The sequence below is a fragment of the Sapajus apella genome, unplaced genomic scaffold, assembly GCF_009761245.1.
Source record: "Sapajus apella isolate SASKATOON/1434 unplaced genomic scaffold, GSC_monkey_1.0 scaffold50, whole genome shotgun sequence".
Taxonomy (NCBI): domain Eukaryota; kingdom Metazoa; phylum Chordata; class Mammalia; order Primates; family Cebidae; genus Sapajus; species Sapajus apella.
This window is the reverse complement of record NW_022436990.1, coordinates 5,623,742-5,641,907: the sequence shown is the minus strand read 5'-3', so window position 1 is coordinate 5,641,907 and position 18,166 is coordinate 5,623,742. Positions and strand designations below refer to the sequence as shown.

Here is an 18,166-nt window from a genome sequence, read left to right as displayed (position 1 = left end):
ATTCCAGTTTGGATGCCCTTTATTTCTTTTTCTTGTCAGATTGTTCTTGCTTGGACTTTCAGTACTATATTGAATAGCAGTGGTGACAATGGGCATGCTTGTTGTTTTCCAGATCTTAGAGGAAAGGCTTGCAGCTTTTTTCCATTCAGTTTGATGCTTCCTGTGGGTCTGTCATATATGGCTTTTATTATGTTGATGTACATTCCTACTATACCCAGTTTTTTGAGTATTTTTATCATGAAGGAATGTTAAATTTTATCAAATATATTTTCAGCATCAGTTGAAATAATTATATGGTTTTTGTCCTTCACTCTGTCGACATGATATATCACATTTATTGATTTATGTATGTTGAATCATCTTTGCATTTCATGAATAAATCCCACTTAGTCATGATGAATGATCTTTTTAATAGATGGTTTATCTCATTTGCTAGTATTTTGTTCAGGATTTTTACATCAATATTCATCAGTTATTGTCCTACAGTTTTCTTTTTTTGATGTATCTTTGGTTTTGGGATTATGATAATACTGACCTCAGAGAATGTGCTTAGAAGTTTTTCCCCCTCTTCCGTTTTTAAGAATAGTTTGAGTAGGATTAGTATTAGATCTTCTTTAAATATTTGTTAGAATTCAGCAGTGAAGCCATCAGGTCCCAGGCTTTCCTTTACTGAGATACTTTTTATTATGGCTTTGGTCTCATTGCTTGCTATTGGTCTGTTCAGGTTTTGGATTTCTTCCTTATTCAATCTTGGTAGGTTGTTTATGTCTAGGAATGTGTCCATTTCTTCTAGATTTTCCCATGTATTGGCATATAGTTGCTCATAGTAGCCACTAATAATCCTTCTAATGTCTGCCATATTGGTTGTAGTATCTCTTTTCATCTGATTTTACTAGATCTTCTCTCCTTTTTTTCTTCATCTGGCTTTTGTTATATTGATCTCTTATATTGTTTTTTCATTTCAAATTTATTTATTTCTGCTCTGATCTTTGTTGTTTCTTCTACTAATTTTGGATTTGGTTTGCTCTTTTCTAATTTTTTTAAGATGCATTGTTAATTTGTTTATTTGAGGTTTTTCTTCTATTTTGCTGTAGGCAGTTATCACTATAAACTTCCCTCTTAGTACTGCTTTTGCTGTATCCCGTAGCGATGTTGTGTTTCCATTTTTATTTGTTTTGAGAAGTTCTTTAATTCCCTTCTTAATTTCTTCATTGACCCACTGGTCATTCAGGAGGCTATTGTTTAATTTCAATGTTTTTTTATAGTTTCCAAAATTCCTCCTGTTTAATTTCAATGTGTTTTTTAGTTTCCCAGATTCTTCCTGTTATTAATTTCTCATTTTATTCTATTGTGGTCAGAGACAATGTTTGATATGATTTGAGGTTTTTAACAATGTTTTAAGACTTGTTTTGTGACCTAACATATGGTCTACCCATGAAAATGATCCATGTGCTGAGAAAAAGAATTTGTATTCTGCAGCCACTAGATGAAATGTTCTGTAAATATCAATTTGGTCTATAGCTCAGGTTAAGTCTGAAGTTTCTTTGTTAACTTTTTTATGGAAAATATGTTCATCCCTGAAAATGGGGTGTTGGTATCTCCAGCTATTATTGTATTGGAGCCTATATCTCTCTTTAGCTCTAATAATACTGTATATATATATAGTCCAGTGTTGAGTGCATTTATATTTAAAATTGCTATATCTTCTTGCTGAATTGACCACTTAATCATTATGTAGTGACCTTCTTTGTCTCTCCTTAAAGTTTTTGTCTTGAAATTTATTTTGTCTGATATAAGTATAGCTATTCTTGCCCTTTCTGTCTTATTTAAATGACAAATTTAATAATTACATGTTGAAAATTAATTTGGTGAGAATATCAATAAAATTTGAGTTGTGATTAAAGGATACAATCTTTATCTGCTTTATAAATATTTTATGAAATTATAAAGTGACAGTAATTAATATAGTATGCCACCTCCTAATGAATAAACTGTTCAATCCCATTTCTTCAAAATAAATGTCAAAATCACAGAATTTAATAAAAGTAAAAAGAAACCAGTGGAAATTATACATGAATATGTTTTCATAGGGATTATGTTAGGGTTTTCAAGGATAATGTCAAATGAAGAAATAATATATGATTACATAAATTTAAATAAACAATGTAAATATGCTACAAATATTTATTTTACAAGAACATTTAGTATTTCTTGAGCATGAATAAGTGAATTTTTTTCATGTTTGCATGATGTACCTGGGAAAAATCCCTCTTCCTGAGTGATTTCTAATTTATTTGGAATGAAATGAATAGGTGGTCACACAACTCTTGACCATGCTTCTTCATTTTCTTCAGATTAACTCCTTAAATTTGTACCTTCATTTCTTTTCTCCTGTATTCTTCTTCTTTCTCCAGCATCACTTACAAAATCATATACCCAAAACAAGCCCAACTCAGATGTTATCAGTTCCATGAAACATTCTTTCTCCCATAGCCAAAATAATCTCCCCCACGTTTGAACCCTTATGGGTCATACTTATTACATTTTAATACTTATCTTAATAATTTTGTATTAAATTTAATTGAAAATGTAAAGGATAATTTTAGTAGAGAATAACTCTACTGTATTGTGACAGTGCTGTACCTTATTCATTTTCTTGGATCATAATTTGTGTCTTCAGTAACATACACTGTGATTTGATTGCATTCTTACCAAATATTTTGTTACTTGCTAAAAAAGACAGAGACATAATTTAATGTATAGATCGTGTGTCTCCTGAAAATAAATGCCAAATAATATGTGTCGCAAAATTTTTATGTAAATTTTAAAAAATATGATAGGTGAATTAAGTTGTCATACAGCACATGGTGGAATAGACATGGCAATGTAAAAAAATCTGCACTAAGTATTATATTTGCAGAATTTAGTCAACAAAACTATCTGCTAAAGTAAGTTAATATTAATTAGAAATGCCCTGATTTTATGGTTATTTTATTTGTTTGTAGTGTGTTTTGGTTTTATAATTGTATTATATATGTGTGAAGTATGTATACTCAATTTTATATTTGTATACAAGTATCAGGCAATCTAAGTCAGCATCAGGAGTCTTGTAAGACTTTTTCTTCTAAAACATTTTGTATATTACTCACAGTTGTGAAATATTGATACATACTGCATAATATTATTCAGATCAGAGGCAGAAGAAATCAGAGTATTAAGAAATTTCATTTTGAATGACAGCTGCATCGTGATTGTATCATAAGTAATGATTTTTTATTCATCCATAATGACAACTAGCCATTTGGCAAATAATCTATAAAGAACTTTGTCCAGATCTTAAATCAGTATGTGTTTTTATTAGTCATTTTAAAAATATTCTAATTTTAAAATAGTTAAGGAATGGTTTTTAACTTTTTCCTCAATGATGGGTTTAGTACTTTATTTCTTTAATCCCCCATGTATCTTCATATTGTCCTGATTTTCAGCTTACCATTTTATAGCCTATGTAATTATTGTGTGAAATGTTTTACATAATTATATTGAAATCTTATATTCAAATGGCAAGATATTTTAAAAGATTTTTGAGCATAGATGCCTCTGTTGGCTCTTTGATACTATTACTTATGATTGTTTTACTTATTTTCTCTTATATTCTTTACTTGTATTCCAAGTAGGTGAAAATGGACATTTCACATATCTGTTATCACTTCTACTTAAAAGTAAAATTTGGTCAAAAATAGGAGAAATTAAAAGCACTCAATTCTTTATCTGTTTCCAAGTTTTGGCACTCTGGTTCTTGCTCTTTTTTGTATAAAATTGTTTCCTTAGATATTTCTAAAAACTGGAATTATTTCTGAATGTATACATTATAATTTTTATTTTTTAAGCGTTAATTAAAGGTGATTATGCAGTATCATATTGTAGTTTACTTAGAATCCAATATGATTTTTAGAAGCATGCTTTTATTCAAACAACAGATAGATAATTAGAACCATTTGGACAAAGAAGAAAATAATTTTAAATATGGTTTGACCTTAATTTTATAAAAGTAAATATTTTTGTGATTTGTATAATAATATTCAGATTAACAAATTCACTAAAATTGTCGTTGAATTTTTAGAATACTATAAGCAATGTTTTTTATTTATTGTACTTAACATTACTTTTACTTACCATTCTTGTTGCAAGAAAACCCTTGTCTTTTAGAGAATACAATATTATTTACATTAATTCATGTGGCTTGGTGAAAAAAATGCTATAACTCCTTTACTTAATGGGATTCTTCCCCTGTGGCAGTGCAAACGGCTAGAGCAGGAGCTTCATCATCTGAAAGAGCAGAACCAGACTTCAGCAAACAACATGAGACATCTGACTGCTGAAAACAATCAAGAACGTGCTCTGAAGGTAAATCTCCATTCCTTCTTGCAGGCAAATTAAGGTTGTAAGCCCTTGGTGCCAGCGTTCTGTGCTGCATATATCAGTTGTGTACATTTCAGCAGAAGTGAGCTGTGGTGTTTGCCAACAACCCCTTCTTTAAACACAGATATAGCACCCTTCTGTTGTGGTATTATTTATTTCATGTATGTGCACATGAAAACAATGTATTTTCTGAATTTTGAGTGGGGGTATATTAATAACTTTTGGTTCGTTTATTCTGTTTCTTTTTTTATATCATTATCTTTTGTAGTTAATAAAAAGTGACCACACTAAAAGAAAAAAAATTAAATCATAGGCCTTTGCTTTGCATCAATACCTATTATAATAATTTTTAAAAACCTTGTAATATTAGTCACCCACAGAACTGACAGTCCTTAAGAATATGTGAATGTGTTTGCGAATTGAGAGGTACTTTGAATGTTACAACAGACGAAATAGAAAGATGTTAAATAATAAATTCAACTAGAACTTGAAACAAATGAAGTGCACATTTCATGACAAAAAGTTCTGTCTCATTGTAATATAGATTGAGTAATTATGAAAAGGGACATGATTTTAATTCTACTAATTATATTTTTTTCTCAAGGTACTTGAGACTTGTCGTTGTACCTTTTTTTTTTTTTTTTTTTTTAAGACAGGGTTTCATCATGTTGGCCAGGCTGGTCTTAAACTCCTGACCTCAGGTGATCCGCCTGTCTTGGCCTCCCAAAGTGCTGAGATTACAGGCGTGAGCCACCACGCTTTTGCCTGGTTCCCAGTGTAGTGCCTGTACACAGTAGTTGTCTCTACCTTCAAGATGCTTGCATTCTTACGTTAACCTGTTAAGGTTTAAAAAAAGAAATCCATGGGAAATGGAAGAGATTCATCATTGTTTTTATTGTACAATTAGAAAAGATTTGCTACCAATAATGTTATATTTTACTTTGCTGTCTTAAATTTGTTTTTTTGCTGCACATTACAGAGCAATATCATGGCATTAGCCATGTAACTCACTAAGCTGGAATCATGTACCAAAATTGAGGAAAATGGTGACATTTTAATGTAGAAAATATTTTTAATCTGTCTAAGAAGTGTAAGATTTGGTAGAAGTAAGATTTTTCCACAAAATGTATTTAGCTTCATTTTTATCTTCTTAGTGGTAGGCTTATAATAACTTCATTATTATTTAATGCACTTTCTGCTTTAGACAGATGAAAACAATAAATGAGAAAGCAACAAAAAGGAATTTACTATTTTATGAAAACTAAGAATAATCATTTTTAAAACGTATACTTGCAAAATAGAAAACATTAATTTAAAGGCAGCTTCCATAATATGTGCTAATTTATTATCAGTATTATGGGACAGATTTCATGGGCTTAATATAATATGCCTGTCTCCATTTAAAACAGTGCCTAAAATAAAAATTCTAGAAATATCTAGAAATAGATGGAATAGATACTTTTTGTTTGTTTGAGACAGAGTCTCAGTCCATTGCCCAGACTTGAGTGCACTCTTTTGATCTAGGCTCACTGCACCTCTGCCTCCTGGGTTCAAGTGATCCTCCTGCCTCAGACTCCCAGGTAGCTGGGACTACAAGTGTCCACCACCACACTGGCTAATTTTTGTATTTTTAGTAGAGTCGGGATTTCACCTTGTTGGCCAGGCTGGTAATAGATAAATTTTAATAAGAATTTATTAAAATTAGAGGGAAAAAAGTAGACCAAAAGAGTCCTGGAAGTTTAAAACAAACATTAAACCCCCATAAGATAGAAATTTCTATTAACTGTAGACTACTATCTAATTTAAAATAATATAGCTATGATTTTACTTCTGACATATATACTATATTAAAATCTTTCCTAGTTGCACATCTTTTTTTTGCAGAAGTCTCAAATTTTTCTGAGGTCTTTTAATCCTTCATAACATTCATTAGGTAAGCTAGCTTAAATCCTTGGTGAAGATGAGAGGAAGAATTAACTTTTAAAAAGTCATCAACTCAATCTCTTAATCATCTGTGTTCATTTAAGCTTGTTTTAAAATGGCCTGTCTTATATAACACTAACTGAATAATTTTTTAGTAATTTTATGCCATATTTCCTCATGAGAAACTCTAAATTTGTTCTGAAAATTAGATCAATTATAATACATTTACTTTATTCTAAATTATTTTTTAAAAAACTATTCTTACCTTCCAGGAATTTTTGGTTTTTATTTGATGTACTAATTATAGCACTATGTATCTTTAAGTTGTCATATGAGTTATGAATAATAAGTTTATTACCAAGCTGCCTGGTGAGTGAACAGTTTGCCTCCTTTCTGAGCAATATGTTTTATCTTTTACAACTTATTTATAAGTATCATTTTTTTTGTTTGTTAACTGATTTAATATTTAGTTAGTATCTTAATGTGTGTCAGGAAACACTTTTTTTTTTTTTGAGACAGAGCCTTGTTCTGTCGCTAGGCGCCAGGCTGGAGTGCAGTGGCACGATCTCGTCTCACTGGAACCTCTGCCTCCTAGGTTCAAGCAATTCTCCTGCCTCAGCCTCCTGAGTAGCTGGGACTACAGGCTCATGCTACCACGACTCCCTAATTTTTGTATATTTTAGTAGAGATGGGGTTTCACCATGTTGGCCAGGATGGTCTCGATCTCTTGACCTCATGATCCACCTGCTTCAAACTCCCAAAGTGCTGGGATTACAGGTGTGAGCCACCGCTCCTATCCAGGAAAACCTTTTTTAAAAAGAATCGCTGTGTCTAAAGCTTTCAGTTGGCCAATGATATTTCTAGTGTTTTATTATAAATAGTATTGTTATTAATTATCATTATTAAGTGTCAACTTGAGTGGGGTAGGAACTGAAAAATTCATGCTTTATTTTATTGAATTACATGGAAATTCCTAAAAGTAACTGTTCTAGAGATGTATTTAGGGGGAAAACAATCAAAATTAATGGTCATTGACTACACAGAACTTTGATTATGGCAAAATCAGATGTCATACAAGGAAACACTTTTTAATACTAGTGTCATTTTAACAATAATGTCTTTGTTTATTCTAATACCCAGAGATTTTTTTCGAAGTTACTTTTTATGGTAGAGCCTAAGATTAGATTTTTAGTGATCATTTATAAGTGTTCTTTTTAACGTAGGATGCAATTATACTAGATAAATTTGCAGGTTGGATGTGGTAGCTTATGCTTATAATCCCAGCACTTAGGGAGGCTGAGGCGGGCAGATCACTTGGGGTCAAGAGTTCAAGATCAGCCTGGTCAACATAATGAAACCCCTTCTCTACTGAAAAATACAAAAATGAGCAGGGCATGGTGGCGGGTGTCTGTAATCTTAGCTACTCAGGAGGCTAAAGCATGAGAATTGTTTCAGCCCAGGAGGCAGAGTTTGCAGTGAGCAGAGATCATGCCACTGCAGTCCAGCCTGGGCAAAAGAGCGAAACTCTGTCTCAAAAAAAAAAAAAAAAATTGCAAGACGTAGCACTGTTTCTCCTACTTTTATGTTTTAAATTTTTCCTAATAACAAGCAAAACACAGTGGTATCTATAGGAAAAGGGACTGAATTATACTGATAATAGTATATACTCTGAATGTTGCTTTTTAAAAAAAGAATTTATTTTCTCATTTAATGTAAATTTTATGTTAATTGGTTTCTTGAAGAATATGAAACATGTAAGTTTTTTGTTTGTTCATTTTGAGACAGCGTCTCACTCCATCACCCTGGCTGGAGTGCAGTGGCTTGATTTTGGCTCACTGCAGCCTCTGACTCCCGGGTTCAAGCGATTCTCTGGCCTCAGCCTCCTGAGTAGCTGGGATTACAGATGTGCACCACCATGCCGGCTAATTTTTGTATTTTTAGTAGAGACAGGATTTTGCCATGATGCCCACGCTGGTCTCAAACTCCTGGCCTCAAATGATTCTCCTGCCTCACCCACCCAAAGTGCTGGGATCACAGGTGTAAGTCACCATGCCTAGCCTTGAACATATACTGTTTTTAAAATAAATTTGCATTAGCTATAAATATGTAGACATCAAACTTAATACGAAATTTCATATATATTGCCTTTTCTTTTAAAAAATTATTATCATTATTGTTACTATAATTTTCTTTTAGATGGGCATCTCACTCTGTCACCTAGGCTGGAGCACAGTGGCACAATCACAGCTCACTATAGCCTTGACCACCTTGGCTCAAGTGATTCTCCTGCCTCAGCCTCCCACATAACTGGAATCACGGCATGTGCCAACATGCCCAGCTGATTTTTTTTATAATTTGTAGAAATGAGATCTGAAATTCCTGGGCTCAAGTGAACATCCCTCCTTGACTTCCCACAGTGCTGGGATTACATACGTGATCCACCATGCCCAGCCTCCTTTGTAATTTATTAATTTACCTTCCTTGTCACACATCATTACCTTCCCACTATTGGAATTGTTCAATAAATTCCATTGAAAGTGAATCTCCCTTAGACTATAAAAAAGCTCTGATGGTTAATAAAAGTTTGATATTTATTATTTACTATCTTTAATCCCAATCAACCTAAGAAGAATAACTCATTTCAATCTTGCTGGTACCCTCCCTCTTGACACACTTGCCTGTAGTTTCCTTTCTTTCCATTCTCTCTCTCTCTCTCTCTCTCTCTCTCTCTCTCTCTCTCTTTTGACAGGTTCTTGCCATGTTACTCAGGCTGATCTCAAACTCTTGGGCTCAAGCAATGCTCCTGCCTCAGCCACCCAAGTAGTTGGAATTACAGGAAGTTACTGCTGTAACTGGCTTTTTGTAGTTTCCTGTTACTGTATTCCCATTATTTTTCTCTTTTTTGATTGTTCTTCCTTACTTAGTCTTGATAGCTGGTGCCCATTTTTCTATTTCTTTCTTTTTTTTTTTTTTTGAGACGGAGTTTCACTCATGTTACCCAGGCTGGAGTGCAATGGCGCGATCTCGGCTCACCGCAACCTCCGCCTCCTGGGTTTAGGCAATTCTCCTGCCTCAGCCTCCTGAGTAGCTGGGATTACAGGCACGCACCACCATGTCCAGCTAATTTTTTGTACTTTTAGTAGAGACAGGGTTTCACCATGTTGACCAGGATGGTCTCCATCTCTTGACCTCGTGATCCTCCCGCCTCGGCCTCCCAAAGTACTGGGATTACAGGCTTGAGCCACCGTGCCCGGCCCATTTTTCTATTTCTAAAGAATAGATGTTTCTCTGGGTTAGTTCCTTATTCTTATTTCATTAAATACACTTTGCTTTTTAGAGTAATTTTAGGGTCACATCCAATTTGGAAAACACAGAGAGTTTCCATATACTTACTGCTCCCACGGACAATCTGTCCCACTATCAACATCCTGCACCAGAGTGATACATTTGTTATAGTCAGTGAACCTGCATCGACATCATTATAACCAAAAGTCTATAGTTTACATTAGAATTTACTTAGTGTTCATAAAAACCCTAGAAGAAAATCTAGGCAAAACCAATCAGGACATAGGTGTAGGCAAGGACTTCATGACCAAAACACCAAAAGCATTGGCAACAAAAGCCAAAATAGACAAATGGGACCTAATCAAACTCCACAGCTTCTGCATGGCAAAAGAAACAGTCATTAGAGTGAATTGGCAACCAACAGAATGGGAAAAAATTTTTGCAGTCTACCCATCTGACAAAGGGCTGATATCCAGAATTTACAAAGAACTAAAACAGATTTACAAGAAAAAAACTAACAAGCCCATTCAAAAGTGGGCGAAGGATATGAACACTTTACAAAAGAAGATATACACGAGGCCAACAAACATATGAAAAAATGGTCATCATCACTGGTCATCAGAGAAATGCAAATCAAAACTACATTGAGATACCATCTCACGCCAGTTAGAATGGCAATCATTAAAAAATCTGGAGACAACAGATGCTGGAGAGGATGTGGAGAAATAGGAACACTTTTACTCTGTTGGTGGGAGTGTAAATTAGTTCAACCATTGTGGAAGACAGTGTGACGATTCCTTAAGGACCTAGAAATAGAAATTCCATTTGACCCAGCAATCCCATTACTGGGTATATATCCAAAGAATTATAAATCATTCTACTATAAGGACACATGCACACGAATGTTCATTGCAGCACTGTTTACAATAGCAAAGACCTGGAACCAACCGAAATGCCCATCGATGATAGACTGGACAGGGAAAATGTACATATACACCATGGAATATTATGCAGCCATCAAAAACGATGAGTTCGCGTCCTTTGTAGGGACATGGATGAAGCTGGAAACCATCATTCTCAGCAAACTGACACAAGAACATTCAAACACTGCATGTTCTCACTCATAGGCGGGTGTTGAACAATGAGAACACATGGACACGGGGAGGGGAGCACTACACACTGGGGTCTGTTGGGGGCAAATGGGGGACGGACGGGGGAGTGGGGAGTTGGGGAGAGATAGCATGGGGCGAAATGCCAGATATAGGTGAAGGGGAGGAAGGCAGAAAATCACACTGCCATATGTGTACCTATGCAACAATCTTGCATGTTCTTCACATGTACACCAAAACCTAAAATCCAATTAAAAAAGAAAAGAATTTACTTGGTGTTGAACATTGAATAGTTTTTGATAAATGTATAATGTTATGTAGTCATTATAGTATCATGCAGGACAGTTTCACTGCCCAAAATATCCTCTGTGTTCTGCCTTTTCATCCCTCCTGACCCGCTAACTTTTGGCAACCACTAAGCGTTTTGCTGTTTCTGTAGTTGTGCTTTTTCCAGAATGTCGTATAGTTGGAATCATAGAATATGTAGCCTTTTCATATTGGCTTCTTTAACTTAGTAATATACGTTTAAAATTCTGTATGTCTTTTGATGGCTTCATAGCTCTTTTTTTTTAAGTGCTTAAAATATAGGGCTTTTTTTCTCTTGCTCAAAAAAAGTTAGGATATGTTTGCCTAGTGTTCTGTTAGTGGCTCATGGGCTGAGAGGTTTGCTGTGCTAAACTCTTAGCACCAGCCAAATCATATTTAATTGTCTGGATATACCACAATTTATTTATTCAGTCATCTACTGAAAGGCACCTTTGTTACTTCCAAGCTTTGGCAGTTATGAATAAAGCTCCTATAAACAGCCATGTGCATTTTATTTGTATGGACTCAGATGTTTTCAACTCATTTATGTATGTACTAAGGAATGCAATTTCTGGATCATATGTAAAACTAGTTTTATAAGAAACTGTCAATTGTCTTCCAAAGTTGCTGTACAATTTTGCATTCTTAGCAGTAATGAATGAGAGTTTCTGTTGCTCCATATTCTCACCAGCAGTTTGTGTTTCTTTTTTGTAGTCTTCTCAATTTCATCTTTTCCTATGGCATCATCTATCATTTTTGTCCCAATAACTTTCATGTCTGCTCTTCCACTTGAATATCTTAATGTCTGCTTAACCACAGCAGGTTTGAAACCAAATGCCTAATTTGACTCTGTAAGCCTTCTCCCCAGGAAGAAGTCAGGTCCTGAGTCAAACACTATTGACTGTGTAACTCAACATTTATTTCCAGTCATACTCTCCTTTGCATGTGTCTGCTATAGACACTGGGAAAATTAAATACTTTCTTAGCTTTTCTTTTTTACCAGTGAGACATAAAAGTGAGGAAGTAAGTAGTGGAGAAAGAAAGAGGAGAATCTCCGTAAAAGTTTTTGTTTTCCTTACATAAGGGCAGATGAAGTAAACATCACCCCTTCTTCCCTTCTTATTCCCTGCTGTCTGAAACTGCAGTAGTCATTTTATAGTCATGAGAAAAAGGCCAAGGATAGCTGGCTGTAACACCAGTGAACCTCTTAGCTAATGAGCCACTGACAGAAAGTTAAGCAACTATATCATGATATTTTTGGGGGCAAGAGAAAATAGCCCTATATTTTAAATCATTCTTTATGATTTTCTATTATTTGCTGTCAAATTGGTCTATTAACATCTATCAATTAATGGTACTACCATCCTTCTAGGTATGTAGGCTAAGACAGTTGACATAATCTTCATATCCTTTCAAGCTCTCCCCCACCATAAAGCAATTCAACATTCAGTCTTGACAGGAATGTGGTAGTTATTTCTTTTCTATTTTTATGCCTTTTCTTTTTTAAGAGACAGGCTCTTTTCACCCAGGCTGGATGGAGTGCAGTGGTATGATCATGTACCTATACATAGGTATATGATCACTATAACCTTCAATTTCTGGGCATAAGTGGTCCTTCTGCCTCAGTCTCCTTAGTAACTATAACTACAGGTATATGTCACCATACTGCACTCATTTTTAAATTTCTTGTAGAGACAACAGTCTTGCTATGATGACCAAGGTGGTCTCAAACTCCTGGCCTCAAGCCAGGCCTCCCAACTAGGCCTCCCAAAGTGCTGGGATTGCAGGCATGAGCCACTGTGCCCAGACTTCACTGCCATTTTTATTGTCTATTCTATGTTAAGTTCATGATCTGGATGATAGTAGTATCCTCCTAACTAATTATTCTGTCCTCAGTTTTTCACCTCTTACTTAGTTGTGACGCACCATCTGCTATCATTCTAAAATATAGGTGATACTTTTCTACTCAAAAACCTTTGCTAATTCTTGCATTTTCTGCAATGTAATAAGATATAGATATCTTGAGTGACCCTACTGATAAAAGTGATGAAAAGGGACAGTGATAATTTGTATTTTAAGAGTATTTTTAAAATACACTCTTGAGAAAGGAAGAAAATGAAGAATCTGCATAGGCCTCAAACAAACTGGAAATGAAAAAAACAAAACAAAACATGGGGAATGAGTTATTGCCTGAACCTGCCTTTCACACTGAATAAATTTGTCAAATCTTGGTGAATTTGATCTTCCATATTAGTGGCTGCAAGGTCAAGAGAGACAGGAGTTAGATAGAGCTCAGAGCGCATTTCTGCCAGTGAGTGTTATAACTAGAGATCCTTTTGTGAAACTACTATTCTTGATGGTCACACCGTTGGTGTTTAGGTGAACAACAGACAAGCGCTTCATACAAATAAGATTGCAAGTGAACTTGTCTTTCTTGACTGTGAAGGGGGAAAAATCTCTGAAAATTTGCCATCCACAGCCAGCTTTTGGGCAAGTTTAGAACCACATGGATGGGTAGGCTGAATTTTTCCTGCATGTGTGGTTCTGAAAGCCAAGGACTTAATTTAAGTGGTCCTGCCCTGAAAGGGCCCATAGACAACAGACAAAAGGAAGTTGTCTTCACATTAGGCATCTAATAATTCCTATATATAAAGTTTCAAAGACCCTGAGCTCACAGAAAAAGAAATCAGAAAACACATAAGAGAAAAGGCACTTGTAATGAAAATCAGCAAAAATATACAGCAGCAAAATCATATAATTCAACAAATAGTTCCTATATTTTAATATATCTGTCACAATATGATATAAGTGTGTTTATTATCTTTTAGGAAAAAAGAGAGGCTTGAAAATAGCAAGTAAACTGACGAAAAGTGACTGAAAATCCACTCAGTCAGTTTTAATAAAATCTAATTCAATCATTAGATTGAACTCATAGAAATTTAAAACAAAATAATGAAAATTAAACATATAGCAAATAGGTTTAACAGCAGATTACACAGAGTTTAAGAAAATATTAGTAAACTGAAAGATCAGAAGCAAATATGAAGATGGAAGCCAGAGAGACAAAGACGTGAAAATTATAAAATAGAAGACAGAGTGAAATGATCTAAAATATTCAGTTTCAGAGTAGATAGCAAAGGGAATGGAGAAAAGGCAAGGTACAAAGAAATTATGACTAATTTTTTTAAGAATTATCAAATGACAGAAATCTCAAATCTAGGAATCTCAAATGAATTCTCATTATAATAAATGAGAAAAAAAACCACTGGGGAACACAGAAATTAAAGAAAAGGCCTTACAGACAACCTGTTAGAAGAAGGCATTTACAAAGGATAGCAGACTCACTGAGCTTTCCACAGCAATAATGGGATAGTACTTTGAATACAGTGAGAACAAGAACAAGGCCTTAGATTTTACAGAGACAGAAACTCTCAAGAAGAGTGAAATAACAGTTCTATAAATAAAAATCTTTGGTTGCATTCTGTTGCCTGTGGAATGAAAATTCAAGCCTCCTATAAGTATGGAATTTAGAACTCTATACTATAGTTTTACCCTGCTTTGCTTTTTCTTTTTCTTCTTGGAATTACTTCTCTATTTATTCTTGCTAAACCCCAGACATTCCCTGCTACTTGGAGTTTCCTAAATGTGTGTCATGTTATTTAATTTCTTCTGGTGTTTGCTTTTGTTATGACTTTATTTTTTCTGTCTTTATTATTAGTTGATTATTTAAATGTCATTTTCCCTAAATCAGAAACTTCTTGGATATAAAGAATTATAACTTTTATTATGCTAGTCCCTTGGAATTTAGCACATTGTTTATATCATATTATACCACCAGTTTTTATATAAAAATCATTTTAATATATCCTAGTTAAAGTCAAAGTTTTTATTATCTATAGTGTTCAAGACATGGATAACATGGAATTATTTTGCTCTAATATTGTCTTAATAATCATTATCTGTGCTCAGTGAAAATTCTATAGACGGATTTCTGTTTTGCACTAAGGTTTCGTAGTTTATAAATTGGAAAATGCCAAAACAGGAATTCTGTTTTTTACTATTGGCTTAGAAATATTGATAAAATAGCTTTTGTTTGTTCCTTTTGGCCTCTGATATTTGTAGTGTACTGCAAGATAAACTCTTTTAAGAGACTAAGTAAATAGCAAGCACTATTAATTGCACTTAATAGTAAATAATAATACAGTTTTTTAAGATAGAATCATTTATTGAGGCTGAGCATGGTGGCTCACACCTGTAGTATCAGCACTTTGGGAGGCTGAGGCAGGTGGATCACCTGAGGTCAGGAGTTCAAGACCATCTTGGCCAACATGGCAAAATGCCACCTCTACTAAAAATTCAAATATTAGCCATGCATGGTGGTGCACACCTGTAGTACCAGCTACTTTAGAGGCTAAAGCAGGAAAATTGTCTGAACCCAGGAGGCGGAGGATATAGTGAATAGAGATCACGCCACCGCACTCCAGCCTGGGCAACAGAGTGCGCTCCTGTCTCAAGAAAATAAAAAGATGAAATCATATATTTAAATGAGTTATTAGCCTTTTTCTTATAGCAGCCATGTTAATGTACTATCTTTGATATGCCCAGTTGGATATCTTCTATGACAGTGGAGTATGGTTATGCGTTATGTTCTATAAGATAAATCTAGTAATTGATTTTAATTTAAAAATCCTGAATTTACCATTTACTAGCTATGTAGTGTAGAAATTCTGTGAGTATTGACTCCTACATTTATAAGATAATAAAAGCAGGCAGATAGTGTTACAGCTTATAAAATATATGTGTAATCTATTATAAAATTTGATATATTATGCCAATGTTACATTTGGCGCAGGATCAAAGACCTGTGTTCTTGTCTTTGTTCTGCTATGAACAAACTGTGATCTTTGTCAAAGTATTTTGTATCTTCAAAATGAGGAGATTAAATAACTTTCAGCCATTTAAATTACAAAATAGTGTGATTTTATGAATTTGTAGTGTGGTATCATAGTTTTACTTATTTATTCAACAATATATATTTGTGAATTAATCTGAATCCAGGCCCATACAGATTCTGAATTAAGAGAAGAGCAGTCATTTTCAAGCTAGTATGGTCATTGGTAGAATGGCCATATAGTTTAAGTCATTTTTTAGAGCAAAAGGTGTATGATTAGTATTTAATCCAAGACAACAGGATTATGGCTACAAAGGGATCCTTGTAATAATGGAAGAGTTCTGTATCTTGATTGTGGTAATGAAAGAGTTCTGTATCTTGACTGTGGTGATGGTTATGTCAACTAACGTGATAAAATTGCATAAAACTACACACATACACAGAAGTGCATGCAAGACTGGTGAAGTCTGAGTAAGCTCGGTGGACTGTGCCAAAGTGCCAGATTTATATATTGTACTGTGGTATTTAGATATTGCATTGTGATTGCACAAGATGTTAAATCATTGAGAGTTATCGGGTAGAGGGTACCTGTGACCTCCCTGGACATTTGAACTTCCTGTGAGTTTATAATTATTTCAAAATACAGACTTACTTTTAAAATGTAAATTACATAGTCCAGCCCATATTCAAGGGGAATGGATTACATAAGGACATGAATTCCGAGAGGCAAGATCATTTGGGGCATGCTAGAGGCTGCCTATCACAACTTGGGTGTATATAAACACCATAAACTTAATATACCAAAAATCACCCACATCCAAACTTGGTCATTCTGCAGACTGTATCTGAAAGGAACATTCTTTTAACCTAGCAGTGACTTAGGCCAAAATCCCAGGAGTTAGCCTTGACTCTTGTCTTTCTGTTGCGTTCCACGTTCTCTCTGTAAACAAATTCTCTTGGTTGTACTTTTAGTACATAATCAAGAATTTAGCCACTTATTACCTTTTCCACTGCTACTCCTATCTTTCAAGCCTCTATCATCTCTTGCCAGGATTTGCAAAAGCCTCCTAATGGTCTCCATTTCTTTCCTTGCCCTTCTCTAGTCTCAGCACAGCCTCCAGAATGATACTATTAAAATGTAAATTAGATTACCTTACTCTACTGCTAAGAACCTTCCTATGGCCTGCCATTTCACTGGAGGATAAACCTACATGATCTCCTGATCTGGCCTCCCCCTTATATCCTACTTCATTTTAGGTGCAATACTCTTACTGTTTCTCAAACACACCAGGCATGCTTTTATCTTTGAACTTTGTACTGCCTGTTTCTACTTCCAAGGAAGGCTTTTTCCAGAAATGTTCACACAGCTCACATTCTTATTTTATTCAAGCCTATTCAAATGCCACCTGCCTAGTAAGGGCTCCCTGACCAATCTGTTCTATAACTCAACCCATACCCCAGCAACATTTTCTTTGTCTCCTTTTTCGCTTTTACTCTAAAGTACGTGACATTATCTTACACAGTAAGATGATAATTTGTATGATAAAATGAATTTTTTATTTATTATATTTTTGTGTCTAGTTTCCTGATAGGAATTAATGCTTTATGAGGTTAGGGATTTTTGTTTACTTTGTACACTTCTGTTATCTACTGATGAGATTTAAAATTGTTGATATCAAGTAAGTTAATGATACTAACCAATCACAGCAGATGCCAGCGGTTAACAATTTGAATGGCTGTACCCACACATAACAACTGAAAACTAGCCCTGGCTGAATTTCCTACAAAAGTGCCTGGCACATGGTATCCATTAAATAAATAAATATCTGTTGAGTGAATTAATACCACACATGTGGTTTAGTGTTATACTTTCCCTGCTTAACACTTTATAAGCATTCTCCAGTAGAACTTTTTTTTTTTTTTTTTTTTTTTTTTTTTTAAATCAGACAGAGTCTTGCTCTGTTGAGGCTGGAGTTCAGTGGCCCGATCTCGGCACACCACAGCCTCTGACCCCCTGCTTCAAGTGATTCTCCTGTCTCAGCCTCCTGAGTAGCTGGGATGATAGAGACACAACCACCATGCCTAGCTAATTTTTGTATTTTTAGTAGAGACAAGGTTTTGCCATGTTTCCCAGGATGATCTCGTCAATCTCCTGACTTCATTATCCACCTGCCTCAGCCTTCCACTGTGCCCGGCCTTTTTTTTTTTTTTTTTTTTTTTTTTTTTTTTTTTT

The 18,166-nt window shown here is 34.6% G+C and overlaps 1 protein-coding gene across 6 annotated transcripts in view; it reads left to right on the top strand.

Moving 5' to 3' along the window:
• Positions 1-18,166, top strand: part of MIPOL1 (mirror-image polydactyly 1) — a 370,191-nt gene that overhangs the window by 160,178 nt on the left and 191,847 nt on the right. For 5 of the 6 annotated variants that reach the window (XM_032242673.1, XM_032242671.1, XM_032242672.1 and 2 more), the window contains exon 10: positions 4,297-4,404. The exons of the other annotated variant lie outside the window; for it this stretch is intronic. In XM_032242673.1, coding sequence (XP_032098564.1) covers positions 4,297-4,404 — 108 coding nt within the window. The remainder of the gene's footprint in view (positions 1-4,296; positions 4,405-18,166) is intronic. 6 annotated transcript variants of the gene reach the window in all.